Source organism: Penicillium macrosclerotiorum (assembly GCF_028827735.1).
Source record: "Penicillium macrosclerotiorum strain IBT 26536 chromosome Unknown utg000003l_segment0_segment0, whole genome shotgun sequence".
Lineage (NCBI taxonomy): Eukaryota > Fungi > Ascomycota > Eurotiomycetes > Eurotiales > Aspergillaceae > Penicillium > Penicillium macrosclerotiorum.
The window spans coordinates 6,082,710-6,100,655 of record NW_026643083.1 but is presented as its reverse complement, the minus strand read 5'-3'; the positions used below and the strand labels follow the sequence as shown (position 1 = coordinate 6,100,655).

At 47.0% G+C, this 17,946-nt stretch overlaps 7 protein-coding genes across 7 annotated transcripts; 2 read left to right on the top strand and 5 right to left on the bottom strand.

The window, feature by feature from the left end:
• Positions 1-953: 953 nt before the first annotated feature.
• N7462_005104 (TLC domain-containing protein) lies at positions 954-2,459 on the top strand (the record flags this gene model as incomplete). Its single annotated transcript, XM_057076829.1, has 3 exons — positions 954-1,076; positions 1,175-1,912; positions 1,992-2,459. The coding sequence occupies 3 exons, from the start codon at positions 954-956 to the stop codon at positions 2,457-2,459; spliced, it is 1,329 nt and encodes a 442-aa protein (XP_056936334.1).
• Positions 2,460-3,991: 1,532 nt separating this feature from the next.
• On the bottom strand, positions 3,992-5,696 carry N7462_005103 (FAD-binding oxidoreductase; the record flags this gene model as incomplete). Its single annotated transcript, XM_057076828.1, has 6 exons — positions 3,992-4,269; positions 4,361-4,560; positions 4,629-4,962; positions 5,026-5,116; positions 5,183-5,244; positions 5,309-5,696. 6 exons carry the CDS (start codon positions 5,694-5,696, stop codon positions 3,992-3,994), a joined length of 1,353 nt encoding a protein of 450 aa, XP_056936333.1.
• A 1,687-nt stretch (positions 5,697-7,383) lies between these two features.
• Positions 7,384-9,128, bottom strand: N7462_005102 (Cytochrome P450; the record flags this gene model as incomplete). Its single annotated transcript, XM_057076827.1, has 4 exons — positions 7,384-7,532; positions 7,589-8,044; positions 8,105-8,751; positions 8,812-9,128. 4 exons carry the CDS (start codon positions 9,126-9,128, stop codon positions 7,384-7,386), a joined length of 1,569 nt encoding a protein of 522 aa, XP_056936332.1.
• A 900-nt stretch (positions 9,129-10,028) lies between these two features.
• On the bottom strand, positions 10,029-10,712 carry N7462_005101 (GNAT family N-acetyltransferase; the record flags this gene model as incomplete). Its single annotated transcript, XM_057076826.1, has 1 exon — positions 10,029-10,712. One exon carries the CDS (start codon positions 10,710-10,712, stop codon positions 10,029-10,031), a length of 684 nt encoding a protein of 227 aa, XP_056936331.1.
• Positions 10,713-12,111: 1,399 nt separating this feature from the next.
• N7462_005100 (class I SAM-dependent methyltransferase) lies at positions 12,112-13,116 on the top strand (the record flags this gene model as incomplete). Its single annotated transcript, XM_057076825.1, has 1 exon — positions 12,112-13,116. The coding sequence occupies one exon, from the start codon at positions 12,112-12,114 to the stop codon at positions 13,114-13,116; it is 1,005 nt and encodes a 334-aa protein (XP_056936330.1).
• Positions 13,117-13,715: 599 nt separating this feature from the next.
• On the bottom strand, positions 13,716-15,449 carry N7462_005099 (uncharacterized protein; the record flags this gene model as incomplete). Its single annotated transcript, XM_057076824.1, has 1 exon — positions 13,716-15,449. The coding sequence occupies one exon, from the start codon at positions 15,447-15,449 to the stop codon at positions 13,716-13,718; it is 1,734 nt and encodes a 577-aa protein (XP_056936329.1).
• A 1,227-nt stretch (positions 15,450-16,676) lies between these two features.
• N7462_005098 (uncharacterized protein) lies at positions 16,677-17,189 on the bottom strand (the record flags this gene model as incomplete). Its single annotated transcript, XM_057076823.1, has 1 exon — positions 16,677-17,189. One exon carries the CDS (start codon positions 17,187-17,189, stop codon positions 16,677-16,679), a length of 513 nt encoding a protein of 170 aa, XP_056936328.1.
• Between the last annotated feature and the right edge of the window lie 757 nt (positions 17,190-17,946).

Here is a 17,946-nt window from a genome sequence, read left to right as displayed (position 1 = left end):
TAGTCAGCCGCCCAAAAGCCCTGTGGAATAGTCATAATGTATACTGCTTCAGATAACGTAGTGGCAGAATTGCCCGTCCTCGTCTCTTTTCCGATCCTCCAATAACGTCGGACTCGGTGGAAAATTGGGAATGGCCATCGCTGGATGCTGGGGACAGTCTTCAGGGCCCGACTCCTGGCTGTGTACCCCGAACCGTCCAACGAGTTGCCGATTAAGTTTGCTTTGACCTCGTACGGAGCACCGCAATCGCATTGGCAATCTGGCGGGCCGTTTGGAAATAGAGAACAGAATACATATTGAGAAGAATAACCCGGATGGAGCCGCCCGGCCATTCACGATCGATGTGATGGTGCATCCACCGATGCCAAGGAATCCCGGTGCCAGGGCGATCCGCCCGCGTTGGCCGAGGACGGAGTGGAGTGGAGCTTTTTTTTAAGGGGAACAGAGTAGAACAGAGGACGAGAAGGCAGCATCATAGCAACTGGAACAGGTAGAGGGCTCGCTCAATCTGGACAGAAGCAGCAGCCACCGAAGGTCACCATTGAACCCACCGGGAATCCATTCCACCGCGAACTTCGGAGGAGCCATTGAACGTAGAGCATTGAACGTAGAGTGGACGGAACTAGCCACCCAAGCTCCACCGGCGGATTCTTCGTTTTCTTTTCCAGTTCGAGGATCGTCTCCTACTGCTGAACTCTCGTTCTTCTCGTTTATCTCTCTCTCTCTCTCTCTTTCCCTCCGACCCTCCCCGTTCTGCATCCCGCGCTGCTGTTCTCACACTCGTGGTCCGCATTGCACGTGAGAGGCCAACTTGACCTTCGCTGGGAAACTCCGTGCCGATCGCATTGAAGTCGTGGACCCTCGACACCTCTCTCAGTGCGTTGTCCACTCGAAGAGCTCATCCTCAAAATCCTCCCGACTCCCCTCATCGGCACATAACGAAACTGCTCGCGATGGTTCGTCCGCGCGGTCGGTCACAACTCGGCGTGGACATCCGCGGCGACACCAGCGCGCCCGCGATGTCCACGATGAACGAAGTGAGTCCCATTGAACCCACATCGCCGGATTTGAACAAGGTACGTATCCTTTCTCGCGGGCCAGCAGCATTTTTGAATATTGAGCCCGGCCCAAAAACGTGGAGGGCCGCGCAAGTATTGACGACATGCGAACACAGCAATTCGAATCCCGTATCGCCGACAAATCCGCCGGCAAGACACACTCGAAGCGTCGCCGCAATCGCTCGCTCCTCCACCGGTTCGCCGACACCTGTCTCAAGTACACTTGGCTGCTGCCGCTACTCATCCTCGTCTTCTTGCTATCGCTCTATGCCGTGAATCCAAGCCCGTCCAACCCCATGCACAGCGCCATCTTCCTTTCCTACCCGCAACCCCCCAAGACCCCCGGCGGACCCATTATGTATGGCAAGGGCGAAAAGGACATCGCCTTCGTGGCTTTCTACACGGTCGTTCTATCGTTCACGCGCGAGTTCATCATGCAGCAGATGATCCGTCCGCTGGCGGTTTGGTGCGGCATCCGCGGCCGCGGCAAGACCGCCCGCTTCATGGAGCAGGTCTACACTGCCATCTACTTCGGCATCTTCGGACCCTTTGGGTTATACGTCATGAAGCAGTCCGATATTTGGTACTTCAACACCACTGCGATGTTCGAGGGCTTCCCGCACCGGGAGCACGTGGCCATCTTCAAGGCGTATTATCTGCTCGAGGCGAGTTACTGGGCCCAGCAAGCCATTGTGCTCCTGCTGCAGCTTGAAAAGCCCCGCAAGGACTTCAAGGAGCTGGTCGGCCACCATATCATCACCTTGGCTCTCATCGGTCTCAGTTACCGCTTCCACTTCACCCACATGGGTATCGCCGTCTACATTACCCATGACGTGTCGGACTTTTTCCTGGCCGTAAGTTTTATGCAATGAAATGAGATGATGGATGGCATGCCCCCTTCGAGTTCAAGAATTCTAACGGATTTGAATATAGACCTCCAAGACTCTGAATTACCTCGACTCTATCATTGTCGCACCGTACTTCGGGATGTTCGTTGGCATGTGGATCTACCTGCGCCACTATCTGAACCTGAAGATCCTCTGGGCCGTCCTGACCGAGTTCCGCACTGTTGGTCCTTTCGAGCTGAACTGGGAGACTCAACAATACAAATGCTGGATCAGTCAGTACATCACTTTCGGTCTGCTGGCCAGTCTCCAGGCGGTCAACCTGTTCTGGCTCTTCCTTATCCTACGCATCCTCGCCAACTACGTCTTCAACAGCGTTCGCAAGGATGAGCGCAGCGATGACGAAGATTCGGAAGAAGAGCTGCAGAATGAAGTGGACTCCAAAGCTACACTAGCCACTGGCGTTGCCAAGGAGAACCAGACACCTGAAGTCTTCGTCAACGGCGAGCCTGCGCCCGAGACCCGCGGCCCGCGGACTCGCAGCAAGAAGGCTTAAAAAACATGCCTCTCTTTGCGTGGGATGTAATCCAGCGGAGCTCCAAAATATTAATAATACCGGCCCCTGGGAAAACAAGCCCATTCCCAACCTCTTGTTCTTTATACATTTTTTTCACTCTTGTCTGTGTCTCTGTGACCGACTCCATATATGGAAAGCCTCTTGGGAAAGTCAGGCTACGCTCTGTTTATAATTACACATTGATGGAAGGAAATTGGACGACCTGGGCATAGGCATGAGGCATGGTGTTTATGCTTAATTTGCAACACGACATACCATGATACTACATTTTCAGCACGTGTCAATATTCTACTCTCTATCTCTCTTGTTTGGGAGGTAAACTAAAGGAACGCTGGCGTGCTGCTGATTTTGTGCTTCTTTTCGATTGTGCTGGTACGGTGCATTTGGAACAGGACAGACTACTTACTATGTGGGGGTGATGTGAGGCTTTTCGTTTTTGTTTGATTCATGTACAGCCCTCATTTCTGATTCTAATTCTTCCCCTGTGTTTATCGCTAACCCCTTTTCTTGATGCTTTCTTTTGTCATTGGTGACTTTTTTCGACGCCGGGCTGATGCTGATGTGGTTGAGACGAATATATCAATGATCTCCATGTGAAACTTCTTTGTTGTACTTTTGACGGCTTGTAAAAGATGAGATCGAGTGTGTCTGAAGGGTGATCAGCATGATTCCAACGTGTAGAAAATGTTTTCGGGATATGTAAATAGTCACCTGGCGCAGGCCTTTGGGATAGAAAGTAAGTATTCACAATTTGACAGTTGACCAAATAAAATTTTATACTCTGTACAATGGGCTGATTCGTGATTATGATTCACTGATTGTGGGGAGAATCGGTCAGGTGACGAAGAGCATAATGATGATATTATGCCAAATCGTTTTAGAGCCTCTGAAGTGATTGATGTTGAAATTTCACAAGAATTATCAAGTGGACATTTGAGTATCGCCATTATTGGGAGTGAAAGCGAATAAATCGTCCTTGGCTGGAAACTCCTGGCGTTTCAATATATAGTCTTGGATATACTGGAGTTAACTCCCGATTTCGTATCAAGGGTAAAAGAAATCTCAATGGAATTTTGATGACCGGGTCCATGTAGGAGAGCTAGTCACCTTGCTAGGCCCTTTTTCACCCGAATACTAGGAGCAGGCGCACTTAAAATCGTTCTTTGGGACGACTCAGGCAATTGGAGAAAAATGTTCCAATTCTTTGACATCACTCTTGAACGGTTGGCTGAGAAGGTTGGAGGGAAATACCAAAGGGGGTTCTGAGATAGCTTCAGATGGAATTTCAATGGAACAGTCGGGACCTGTCGACGGCTTTCTACAAGATCTTGTACAATGAGTGGTCAATGAAAGAGTTATGAGAAGGAGGGGTTCGTCAGCCATTTACCAAATCCTACGCCACTATAGACCATGGATCTCTACTCAGCACTGTAAATGTAAAGAAAAACCAACAATATCATGAACAGAGGTAAATCAAAGAGCCATCATGACTATGAAAATAACTAGGGAGCCTAGATGTTATTGCACAAGAAGAAACCGTTGTGCTGCAAATTCTGGAAAATGCCCTCTGGGTCATACTTGGCCGCAACATCTTCCATCAGTCGGATGTTATCGGCGCCATAGCTACCTAAGACTTTCTGAGAGGCTGTGGCAAAGGTCATGCTTATAAATTCAAGCAGAAGGCCTTTCCGTTTGGCTAGAGACCGTACCCCCTCGCCCATGAGATCAACTGCTCTTTGTGCAACGGCGTCGTTGTTTTCCCCAAGCCACTCGATGGTAAACACCCACCCTATGCCATTTAGTCAGCATTTATGTCTCCAAACTCGATATTTATATATTACGAATATTATCACAGATCCAAGAACACGGGATGTGCTTACAGCACTGAGATACGCTCTCCAGCCCCATAATATTCTCCCCACGGTCCTTTCCTGCCTGTATGCCGGCCTTTCCAATTGGTTGGATCGTGTAATGTAACACACAGTCGGAAGAAAGAGTTTTGCAAATATCAGTCCAGAGTTTATAAACTCCTTCATACAGTTCCTGAGAGACCTTGGTTGTTACGGTGGAGATGGTTCGCCTGTTATACGTTTTAGCGGCCACACGAAACAGCAAGAGAGCATACCGCATTCTCTTTAGCATACGCACTTCTTGGATTCTTGCGCATGACCCATGGCCTGGGCTAGTGACAAGAGAGTGCCATTAGTTTTCGGTATCACGGTATTGATCAGGCTTGTTAGACTATGAAAGGGCTCGAAAGCTGGAAGAGGCTCAGAGGGGGTGTCTGCGTAAAGCAAGCCCACGGCAACAAAGCCATTGTTAAAATTGGTAAATAAGCCAATCTTAGGGTCGGTTTCCATAGCCTCCTGAACAGCTATTGTTGCCTTGTTAATTCCAATATAGTCCTCCGGGTTGTAGAGCTTGATCGTGTATTGGACGTTGATCAGAGGGTGTGTTTCGAGATCGAATCGTGTCACAATACCTGAATTTTCAGACAGAATCAGAAAATGTAGATAGAATTTTCATTTTCCAGTGTTTTATATACCAAAGTTGGAACCGCCGCCCTTCAGGGCGCGATATAGATCGGCATTATCTCTTGCATTCGCGTTTACCAGTCGTCCATCAGCCAAAAGAATCTAGGGAATAGCCTATAAGCATTGTGAAAAAGACCAATATGTACGTCATAAAGCATATTGACTCACTTCAAAGTTTTTGATGCCATCTGTTCCGAGCCCATATAAGTTTGGTAACGCCCCCATACCACCTTGAATTGACATCAGCCGTCAGGCCTTACAGATGTAGTATTCGGAATCATAAAACATAAATACCTCCAAGGAGAAAGCCTCCTAGTCCAACTTGCTGGTCTCGACCTCCAATAGCTGACAATTTATGTTCCTCCAACCAGGCATATACCTCACCCCAGGTGCTACCCGATCCGACTCGAGCGAGCCCATCCGAGCCCAGCTCTTTATGTTGAATATGACGGATATCGAACACGATGGTTTTTTGATCGGCACTGCTCAGTCCCATATTGGGATTGTGGCCAGTGGCCCGGATAGTGAACTTGGATCCTGTCTTCTTAACAATATCCAGCGCATTCCTGAGGTCCTCTGCGCTATTGAGGTACACGTAGCCAGCGGCCGGAGTCCAGCACGTCTGAGACCATGGGCGCGCCACCGCTGCTTCATATTCGGCCACAATATCGGGTGTCACCATTTTATCGAGAAAGGCTATTTTGAGTTGCCCTAGAGTTACTTCAATACTGGCTGCCATGATAAAAAACTGAGTCGCTTTGCAGAGCTTTGTAGAAAATGAAGTTTCCCAAATGATAGAATAGTTTGATAATAGAAAGTTCTCTATTCCCTTGGACTGCGACAAAGGACCATTAAATAACTTTTTGATGGCATAGATTTCAATGAAATTTGGTTAACGAGACATCGTTTACTTAGGTATTGCACACGCCAACGATCCACGCATGGCCCCAATTAGGCTGGATGGTCCGTTATCGCCTAAAGAGGTAAGTTCCTTGACGATCGCACGACAAGGCGTCCAATGGGGTTCAAGATCGTACATAATACTAATCCTCCCTACAGGGGCAGCTGTGGCAAAGAGCTTTGCCGAATCTACTTGAAAGCTATTTTGACAACCTCAAAAGCCACAGACGGTGTATGATGTGGGTTGAGGCCCTTTGTAAGGCGCCGATGACTACCGCGGGTGGAACTGGGACCGCGGGGGCGCTGTTTCCCCTTCTTTCGTTTCTGCTGTTTCCTTTTACTCTATATTTGATCTTCTGAGTCTGTTCATTCCAATCGTTGTTGATTGGCTCTCTATTGCGGGCAACAGTCCGCATGCGCACTGGGCTGGAAACCTGGAAACCAGGGTCCGCAAATTCCTCCGTAGCACCGTATAATTAGAGGGAAATCCATCAGTAATGAGAATATTGATCGGTACTTATCTAACCTTAATTGAGTGGGGTATAATAAATTATACATTCAGGTATTTCTTGGTCTAGCTTTGAATATGAACTTAGGCCTATAAGCTTTAGTAAGTAGGTTGCGATTACAAAGTTGGACCTGAAACCTCTATTCATGGAAATCTGATTATAGTCTTAAAACTTAATGAATAAGATTATAAAGAAAGAAGTTTTGTTAATTTTAATCAATAAATTGTTAATATAATTTGATTTGTTAAGGTCTTTTAGAGTAAATATTATGAATCTACATTATTGATAATTTAAATTCAGTGTTATTAAGACGTGTTTTTTTTTGAATTCATGCTCATTAATATATAGAAAGGTGGTTATATGTTACCGTTTATTATCTTTGTAATCGCATAATTCCATCTTAACTTTGATTAGGAATTATAACAGCTTAAAGCTACCTAGAAGATTCAAAAAGCAATAACCTACTTTTCTAATCATAGGCTACTTAATAATTCTATTAGGTTTTTGGTTTTTTTAGAAAGTAAAATAATAATCGAAATCTATCCAAGATGTTCATAATGTCCTGATTTGCATTATAGATTGGTATGGATATCCATGGATATCTATGGGGGCTCATGAGCCGCGTAAAGGTCTATCCAAGAGCACACGAGTACCCCTAGTAATGGTTCCCCCGATTCAGGCCACAGAGAAAATGTACCCGTAAATGCAATCCCGAAGCTCACTATTGTCATAAGTCTGTTTTAAGTCGTTGAAGATTTTTTTACTCTGCCAACATTTTGGAAGATTGCGGGTTCACGTCAAACCGCTTCCGGAACTTAAATCACATATGCTCATTGTAGTGGCTGCTTTGAGCCTTTGGGAAATGAGGCCCCCAAGATATGGTTCAGTAATCCAGAAAATTATCCGCATCAAAGTACTGATAAATTCCTCTCTATGGGTTGTTGGCTCTATATAGTTTTATCATGCAGTGCTGGCAACACGTTTGAATGTTAAATCCAGTCTTTCCCCTCCCTTGCCAGTCACAAACCTATCTTCGTTGATAAATTTGGACTCATCATAGATGTGTGTTTCGAATTCGCTGTAAATAGCAGCCACCGTGAATCGCAACACTTTTTGCTGTCAGAAAATGGAAAAGTGAATGAAGAAAGAGGGCAAATAAATGTACCTTCCATAGCCAAATTCTGGCCAAGGCACCGACGGCTGCCGCTCCCAAATGCCCAAAACCACTTATCCTGCTCCGTGGCGTCCATCTTGGTTGACGGATTTACCATCCATCGATCAGGCACCCAGCTCTCAGCATCGGGAAAAATCTCCTCATTCCGGTGCAGACACCAGGCCAAGGCACTCACTCTAACCCCCGAAATATTTTTGTAGGGCCCCAATTGGACTGGCGCGGACGCTGATACAATACGGGGGTTCGAAGTGGGAACATTGCCGCGGAGACGGATAGATTCTTTGAGGACGGCATTTAGAAAAGGAAGAGCCTCAAGAGAAGTCGCGGAGAGGAAGGATTGACCCGAATTTTGTGCCCTTTGTTGGGCTAATCTCAGCTCCTCACGCAGTCGGTTCTGTTCGGCTGGGTGGCGGGAAATATAGAGCAGAATATACGACAGAACGACGCCTATGATCCTGATTAAAATGGTTTTCTTGCAAAATCTGCACTTTCTATCTGAAAACAAACCGAATGTATCGCGAGTAGCCACCATGTGGTCTAAGCACTCACTTCCAAGCTCACGAATCTGGCTTTCGGATGGAGAGAACTTTTCCGCAGACTTCGATGCCTGCTCCGATGCCATAGCCGATCTCAGCTGCGCGTAGACGACAGGATAACCTTGTGATTCCCATACATTGGCCTCCGAGAAACGTCTTTCACAGGCTTGTACTCGTGGAACAACCCATGAGTCAAATTTTTGGCAGTCTCGGAAGTAGCTCTTAGGTACAATATGGATGCCAATCTTCGACAGCCAGGAAACGGCTTTAGGGTACTCCTGAAGCCAGTACATTGGGCTAGAGTAAACATTCGCATACATTTCAAGCCATTGGTCGCGGGCTTTAGTGTCCGCTAGGAAGTTTGTACCCTGGGGGAAACCAAACAGCCAGGCCGACACAAAATCCAAACTGTAGGCAAAACCGGTCGTCAGAACCTCCACCGGTTGACCCGTTTGAGCATGAGAGTCGAGCAGGGGAAGAAGTCGTCCCAGAAGAACCTCACTGAGCAAATTCTTGACATGTTCCGAGCCCTGGACGAATGGTTTGGTATAAACGCTGCTGATGCGGTGTCGTCTGACGTTGTGATCTCTGGTCAGAGATGAGAAGGAATTGAGACAGCTGTTGGGGCAAAAATTATTATTTTTAAACTTCCATTATGAGTTTGGAGGTGAACCTTACTCCAGATGCTGAAAGACGCTGTACCAGGCAGGCTTGGTATAGTTATTGGGGCCATACCCATGAACTGTCCTCACAGCATCAATTGTGTTCAATGCAACTTCATTAGGGCCAATCCGAACAATTGGTCCTTTACTCTGGAATGCAGCTTCAAAAGTCGGGACTTCTCGATTGTGAAAACGTTGCCATTGGATCCAGAGACTGGTCAGAGGTGCCAGTGGATTTGCACTCGGGATGTTCGCCAATGGGGAGAGGTAGAGGGGATAGAGAATGAGATAGTATAAGATCAAGCCGAAGACAAACAATATGAGATACATCATCTTCTGAAACCTTGCAAGAGAAATGTGAAAAAGTAATTTTTGGGCGATGACCAATCTGCACCTGCTGAAAAGGTAGGATAATGGTGGGTAATTGAATCAGTTATTTGAGGCTTTCATCTGACCAACAGCGTCTACCTAGGTAGCCAAAGCAACCCCTTCACTTATTCCCCCGCCCTCCACCGTAGTCCTTTATATATTTGTCAACCCATTACGAAACCGAAATTGCCATTTGTTCAATTGGAGCTATAGATCTCAAAGCCGAAGGAGAAGACAATGCATCGCGATCCGAGAGACTGCAGATCTTGGAATAAAGTGGAGAAATTTGAGGAGCAGCTGAGATCAGAACAGATCTACATTTCTTGTGGATGATTTTGTTCCGGGTTCTAACATGCCAAGATTCTGACCCACCTTTTAGCGCAGTGTACGATTCAGATATGGTAAAATGTAGTGTAGATCTAAACAGAATAAGTTTGAGTGGATGCTGTCCGCTTAGGATATGGTTTAGACTACGCATATTGCCCAAAGCGCAGTCTTACGGCATTTTTGAAATCAGCCATCGCTCCGCTCGTGTACGAATTGATTGTCTCGAAAATAACGCCATACCTCGTGGAGTCACAAAGTGAACTAAGTGGATAAGCGGTGTCGCGAGCTAATAAATTGGGCTCTAAAGTTGGTCACCACTGCAAGTACTCTTGTGGCTTTACATCAAGTTACAAATAAGTGTAATGATCAAGGGAACATGTGCAAAATCCGAATTATGCAATATTTCCCATATTTACATACTAATTATCCCTTGCTCTGCCGACCGCTGGCAGCTGGTGACATGCTTCATGGAACTGATGGACAGCTCAGGGGTAACCTAAAGGTGGCGGATTTGGCAAGGATCTTTCATTTGTGCATTTACAGGTGCGATTCTCTCTTTACATCGAGTCGCAATGACATGCCAGCATGTTCAAAGCCTTCCCAAACTCCTAACTGCCCATAGGTAACAAACCCAAGTCGCGCATACATCGCTTCTCGATGTGCCTGCGCATGTGCAAGCACCAAACCAGACCACTTCCCGCCAGGTAGCGTGCGCTCATCACCACCAACTTCGCGCAAGTTGTCTAGTAAAGCCAAATTGATCTCGGTCGGATGTTCTCTTGCCCAGTATAGCGCCCCCTGGATTGCACCTTTGCCCAGGCCGTATCCCCGATACTCCTCTAGACACGCCAGCCGTCCAAGTCTGATGGACGGCTCATTGAACAGGTCATATTTCGGCCATTCTGCCCTTCTTCCTTGGTTAGAATCTAGAAGACTCTCATATGGGACTTGTGGCGGTGGGATCAATCGGATGGTTGCGACTGGAATCGGGTTCTGAGGGTCCTCATTGTCATAAGTAACCCAATGCCAGCTGCGAGCGTCATCACCGTCGATTTCATCCGCAGGATCGGTGTTTTGACCACCCACGAACACCTTAAGTCGCACGTTTAATGCATCATTGATGATCGAGGGATTTGAGCTTGGTGATGGATTCAAGTCCGTTGGAAGGGTAAGGCTGTGTCGCACAGGCGATTGAACCTTTGTGATGAAGCTTTTGGGCATTCTCAGATATGGTTTTCAAGTCTTATAGGCTCGAAGGAAAAATAGAACACAATTGTGATTACTTCAAGATCAAGAGAGCAAGATCAATGAAATTCTTCAGCACGGAAGAGCGCCAAAGCTGGCCCGGATATTTAAATTAGACGAGGCTGGAGATATCACTGTTCTGCACTTCATTCCTATTAAAAGTCTTAAGTGTGGTTGCGTAACATTACCAATTACTAATACAATTACTAGTGGCAGGCTGTATATACAGTATTGATAGATCTCATTGATATTTATGGTCAAATCTTGTTCCTGACCCTCCACGTGAATAATCTTACTTACCTAGGTAGGGATCTGCGAATTTCCCTCCAAACATATCTCGAATTTTTTAGAAGTTTTGTCAAAGGTCTAAAACTTAGACTCCTCAGAAAAATGCCTCTTGTTGCATATCCGGAATTTTATTTAAAAATCTTGCCTAAGACGTCATATTGTAGTGGGGAAATAGCGGTCTGCAAAATGCCTCAGAATTGATGTATCTGAGACTACCCCGCTCGCAGAGGGCAGATAATCAGATACCTTCTCTTCTTTATATTCCTATGTCTCTTCCCTAGCACCCTCCCTATCCCTAGAGGCTGGACCTGGTTCGCAGACAGGTGCAACCGTATCTAGTTTGATATTTACCTCAAAATATAGTCCAAGATACAGCTCCCTGTTGAGATATAATGGGTGAGGCAATTCGATTATGAAGTTGCTCGCTGCATACGAGTGGATTTTTTCATAGCCAAGGATACGACGCAGATTTTCCAATCCAGGTCCCACTATGCAAACCGCGAGTGGATCTTTTCATAGCCAAGGATACGATGCAGATTTCCCGATCCAGGTCCCACGATGCAAATCGCGAGTTCTGATACGAGTGTTTTGGAGAAACGCTGTTGCGGTCAGGGCGAATTGGCGATTGATACTTGTCGAACGGGCCCACTTCGGCCCGGCCCCGCCCCATTCAGCTGAACCTTAGGCCTCGCTATACTACTCCATGTTCATCTTATTCACTACAGCTGCAAGAACGTACGATTCAGGTCCTCAGTTGCCGAGAGTTGTGGCTGACTGGAAGTAAAGTGGAGTGCCAGCTCGTAAAGGATAACCCCCAGAAGAAAAAGCAGCCTGAGGTGCTGGGCCAAGTAAAGATCTTCACCGCGTCATGAATGGAGGCATCTATCTGCATGGCAACATCCTCAATTCAGAGGCCGATGCCTAATATTGTCGGATACGGAATAGCCCATCCGCACAATTCACTTCAAACCTTGTCACGAGTTGAGAGTAGGTATATTACCCGCAATTTCTCACTCGAAAAAGGGGTTCGGGTTATGTTACTTGCCAAATTCACCATATCTTCATCCTGTCCCTCCCAACTACAGCCATGACTAAGGTTAACACCTCATTTATTGAGGAGTGCGAAAGCGCTCCCCGTTTGACCAACCTGGCCAATTTCTTTTCCTCCACTGCTGCCGGTCGCTCGAACAGGCCCGTGAAGAAAATACAGGCAGATAAACGATTGCTGCTTGCCGATGAACAGATGGACAGAGTAGTCGATCTCTTCGCACAGCGTGGAGGACCCTTTGATCAACACTACTTTGGCAGCATTCCCTATAGACTCGAGGACGACTGCAGACTCACATATGCCATCCTCCAGTACACTCAAACAAAACCAGGATCGCTCAATCTGTATACCCTGGGAAGTGCCGAGGGCACCATGGCCCGTGTACTTGGGGAGCTGGCAGATGGGCGCATTGAAGGTCTAGCATGTAGTCCGACTGTTGAGAATCATCAAGCCTTTCTTGCTCACGGAGATCCTCCGAATGCTTCATTTTTCGTTGGCCCGTTTCATCATCTCACTAAAGAGGTGATGCAAACCCGTGATGACTTGAGAAAATTCACTGCTGGCTTTGATATCATTCTGGAAGACACCACCTTTCAGATGTACTCAGCGAATCGAATGGATCAGATTGAATTCGTATCGCAGCATCTGAAGGAGAATGGTTTATTTCTTTTCCTAGAAAAGTTCAGACACCCGGACGAGGAGGAATACCAGCGGCGCGAGCAGCAGAAAGATTATGGTTACAAGAGTCGCTATTTTAGTCGCGATGCTGTCCTGGCAAAGAGCAAAGAGGTTCTCACATCCATGAATCCGAACGAGGTGATGCTCGAAGATATGGCCAAAACCATTCGCTCTTTCTTCAGTCACTGCTACATGATCTGGAACAGTGGCAATTTTTACACTCTTATTGCAAGCAATAGCCTGCCCAACCTCAACTCCTTCATGGCCGGTCTAATTGAACCCGCTATTCCTGGCGAGTTCGTGTATGATAAAATCCCTCAATCTCTGTTTAACGATCACGGTTCAAAGATGCGGGCCTTAATATAGGATCTCTGGATGGCATTATTGTGAGTAGGGAAAACCTACGACAGAATTTCTTGTATATGGGCTGACCAATACATGTTTGGACATTACTGGTCGATCCTAAGAGAATATGTCGAGCGAAGTTTATTCACCTTTAATACTTCTTTTTTCCTGTATCCATCACCTTTGTAGTGAATTTAGTGTTTATGGAATGAGTGGCACATTATTTTATGGAAAAGCACACATTAGAGATGAGAACGTTGTAGTGATGTCAGAGTACACGTATTCTAGACTACTGGCTACAGAAGTTACATACCGTCAGGATATGTCATGTACGGGAGGGGAAGTCTGTCCGCATGACAGGTAATTGATGTGGTCAAGATCGCTAAGTGCAACCTTGGAACATCACCTGGATAATTGATCCATTCGGATACATACGTATACCTCCCCGGTTCTCCGGGGTCAACACATGTGCGAGCATGTAGTTCTAGAGCCACTCAATGAGCCTGGAACTGCAGCCTTACCACCAGAGCTTGTAGAAATCTTTGTGTGTACCTTTGCTCAGAAACTTATTCTCTTAACAGGAAACTCTCATTAGTCTGTGAAATATCTATGGGCAACTTTCAAGGAGCGTCGGGATCCATATTATTCCCCCACTTTCGCGTAGTTATACCACGAACATAGCCTTCATTGCCTGTGGGCTCCAAAGCCAGAATATTAATCTTGTTTTCGCTTTTTTGGAGATAGCAACCTGGTAAGTAGAGGGTCTGCTGTGGGCCAACAGTCCAATATCGGCCTAGGTTAATACCATTGACCCAGACAACGCCCTTGGTCCATCCTGGAAGCTCCAAGAAAGTATCACCAATAGTGTCCACATCAAATGCACCTCCATAAAAAACCGGTCCGGAACCTGTTGAAGGCGTAGTCATCGTGTAGGTAGGTTCTGAGCTTGGGGGTGCACTAAGTGGGAGGGGGTACATCTGCCAATTGGCTAGAACATCACCACCGACTGTGATATTTCCAACAACTCCCTTGCGCTGATCCACTATCTTTGATCCGTAATTGACACGACCCATATTCTCAATCAAAAGGTCTAGAACATCACCTTTCTTCACGGACAGTTGAACAGAGCTTGGTGCCGCATAGGTGTTATCAATTACGCCAACACGCTGACCGTTGACATACACGAGAACTCGGTCTCGGGGAGCGTCACCAGGCTGCACAATGCCGCTAACAGAAGATGTGGCTATATGCCGGTAGAGAATCAGTCCTACTGACTGGCCAACTGCTTCCATATTGACAGGATATTGTTTTATGATTGGTTTTGGGAGTGAATCAAACAATTTCCCAATGGGTGTAAGCTGAATATCAGGGATCTTGATCAAGGGTTTGTCGGCCGGAACAGAGGGTATGCCGTCGACTCCAATGTAGTCACCGATTGTTCGACGAAGAGCTTGATAGATATCGTTTGGTCGCCCACTTTCATCAAGAGGTGCACCATAGTCATAGCTGGTAGTGATCGGCTCTAATGCATCACCCCAATCGGCACCATTTTGAAATCCCCAGTTGGTTCCGCCATGGAACATATATATGTTAAATGAAGCATTCCTTTTTAGAATCCAATCAAGATCGGACTGAATGCTTTGAATCTTTTCGGTGTCTCCGGAATCCGTCTGATAAGAATTATTACTTGCCCACTGATCAAGCCAGGTAATATAGTACTCCCCATCGAGTTGAGGACCAAGGCTACTAGAGTCAGTAACATACTTGTCGCGTGCACTAAAGCCCGTCTTGGGGTCACCGTCGGTCTCAGCTAAAGCGCCCGAAATTTGGCCACCTTCAAGCATAGACCGAGTGCCGCCATCATTGGTATAAAGGACCACATCGCCAAATGCGTCTTTCAGAATGTCTCGTAGGGCCGCTATGTATTGGTGATTGCTTCCGTAGGACCCGTATTCATTCTCAACTTGGACCATAAGGATGGGGCCTCCATTTAAGATAGTAAGTTGCTTCAAATCTCCCGCGAGATTGTGCATGTACGACCGGGAGGCTTCGAGGAAAGCATTGTTATTTGTGCGAACAACCATCCCAGGCACTTCGCTCAGCCAGGCAGGGAACCCTCCCCATTCATGTTCGCCACAGATGTAAGGCCCTGGTCGTAGGACCACATTCAACCCATGGTCTTGGGCGGTTCTGAAGTACCGAGCAATATCGTTGTTGCCACTGTTTTCCCACGAACCTTTCGAGGGTTCAAGCTGGTCCCAATAAATATAAGAAAAGATCGTATTTAATCCCATTGCACGTGCCTTGGCCAGACGATCATCCCAGAGTTCGTTAGGAATTCGCTGTGGATCCATTTGACCGCCAATAATCTGGAAAGGTTTTCCATGGAGAAGAAATGTCTCGTTATTATAACTGAATGGCGCGATCGCGTGTGCTGTGCGCAGAAGCCAACATGCTAACAGAAAAAGTTTTAAGATCATTGCAGCCTCTCTCTGTCGTGATTAACAGTTCGTCTGTTCTCAAGTCGTGGCAAAAGTCTTATACTAATAGACTAGTGTGGCTAAGGCCCCTCTTTAGGGTTTAATCGGGTGCAACGCTTGTTTGAAGATTTTTTATATTGCAGCATCGTCCAGCTTTCCTGTTGGTTCGGATATGCTTGTTCCTGGTTAATCGAGCTTAGAGCACCAAACCCCGCACCCGGAAATCAAATTCCCAATAGATCAATGCTACAGTGACATCTTCAAGGGCATTCAAGTCACAGATTCGGTGTTCTCAACGGATCTGACGATGTGCTCTGCGCTAGATGTTAGTGTAACATTTTCTGAATGCCAATGAATTTGGAAATTTGCAAATCCTGAGGATATCTTACTTTCTTATAAGATGTTTTCTTTTCAGCTATGATAGAATATTTTGATGTTTCAATGAGTCAAATGATGCTTTATATACTGCATTAACTACCTGGTCAAATTTCAAACGAGATGCTGAAACCATGGCAGATCAGCAGCAAAGCCATTTTAGAAACAAGGAATATCTGAAGAAACTCTCGTAGCCTGCATTCATGTATAGCCAACTTGGATGAAATGATTGATTTCGAAATGGACCAATGTGTTCTTTTCATCAAGCAGGCATCTCAGCCAGTTTAGTCTCCTCTTACTTAGACATACTTGACCTTCAAAAGTTCGGTACTATTGCGAAGGGTTGATATAGCTGTAGAGTGTGTTCACTGCTTACTTTCTACGGGCAGCTATCAAACGAAGGCTGCATAACATGAAGCGAGTGCATTGTCGTTTATCGGCACTACACTATTGTGATAAAAGAGCACCATGTCATTTTCGGGGTTGCAATATCCCCGGCGCAATGCAATTGTCTATTCATTCCGATGCGAGAGCGCCCATCATGCACGCAAACCCAGGGATCGTAGATGGGATACATGCCAGATCCGATGCCGAAGCCATTTCCGAACCCATTTCAAGTACTCCGCAAAAAAAACCAAAAAGAAAAACAAAAACGAAAGGCAAAAAAAGGGAATCACCGCCATGCAGATTCATATCTTCAGCACCTTCCCGGCATGGGAAAGCTCGTTATTTCTTCTCTCCGTTTGGGGTATTCTCATCTTCGAGGTCGACCATCTCACGCAGTATGTCCTTCAGGCCACGAACACCCTCGTCTACCACGTTTTCAGGAATACGCACGTCGACCTCTTCGATGTATTTCAGCGGGTCCCATGGTTTATTATCCGAACTGCTACCGCCTCCGCCCTTCTTCGTTCCATTGGATCTGGACTCCTTGGAGCCATTGGGAGTGGCGTCGCCGTTCTGTTCTGCATTTTTGGAGCCCAACGCGGGATGTGACCTGCCCTCAGCAGAGGCAACTATTGCCTCCATGACATCGTCGAAGGTCTCGCAGCGTCCGGCGCGGAGGAGCTCAGTTGCGAGACTTGTGACCCGTTCGGTCCAACCCATGCGGTGGAGCGAGCCGAGCAGGTTCTCTTGCAAATCCTCCAGTGCAGATGTAGCAGAAAGTTTGGTAAGGAGGTCGGATTCGAGGGCATCGGGGGTGGAGGAGGCTCCGGCGGAGGGGGTGGAGGATGGCATGGTGGAGGGGGAGGCTGGCGGGGCGTCGAGCAGCGAACAAATAAGCCTGGACGCGAGAACGAGGCAGAGTGTCAGGTGTGAGAGGAGAGCTTTCTTCTTGTTTCCCGTACTTGGATAATTCCCTAGAGTATCTCTCCAGTCGAGTTATCTGGTCCCAACGATCGGTTTCGGTGGGTGGAGGGTTGCAGTCCGTCGCATGCGCCGGGACCAGTTGAGGAGGCCGTCGCGATACAATTCAACAGGTGGAAAGGGGACCGGCCCCTGGAGTAAACACTTTTGTGAAAAGAGACAGATTAGGATTAACTGGTAGTGCTGGAGCAAAGTCAGATCCAGCGCGCGAAAAAGTGGATATTGGAGAATGACGATGGTTCCGCGGTCCGGCCTGTCAATGCGGCGATCCCGGTTAGCGCTGAAGTGACCAGGTCCATGCAGCATGAGAAGAAGGCGCAACAAGGCTGCTAGTAAAATGCAGATGGCCAAAACCCACCTGATTGACGTTTCAGGATGTGCTTTTGAGTCGCGTTCACCCAGGCGCAAAACGAGTCACTGGAAGCGGAAGTCGGGAGTCCGGGATAAACTGGACTTACTGGAGGGTGTCGGCGTGTCGGCGAGTCGGAAGGAGGGAACAGGGTCGGCCAAGAAAAATAGACACCGGGTTAGAGAAATATACCCATTGCACAGAGGAACAGGACCAGCATGCACAAAGGAAGAGCTGCTGTGATCAATTGACATGGAAGAAGGAAGATTCAATCGCTCT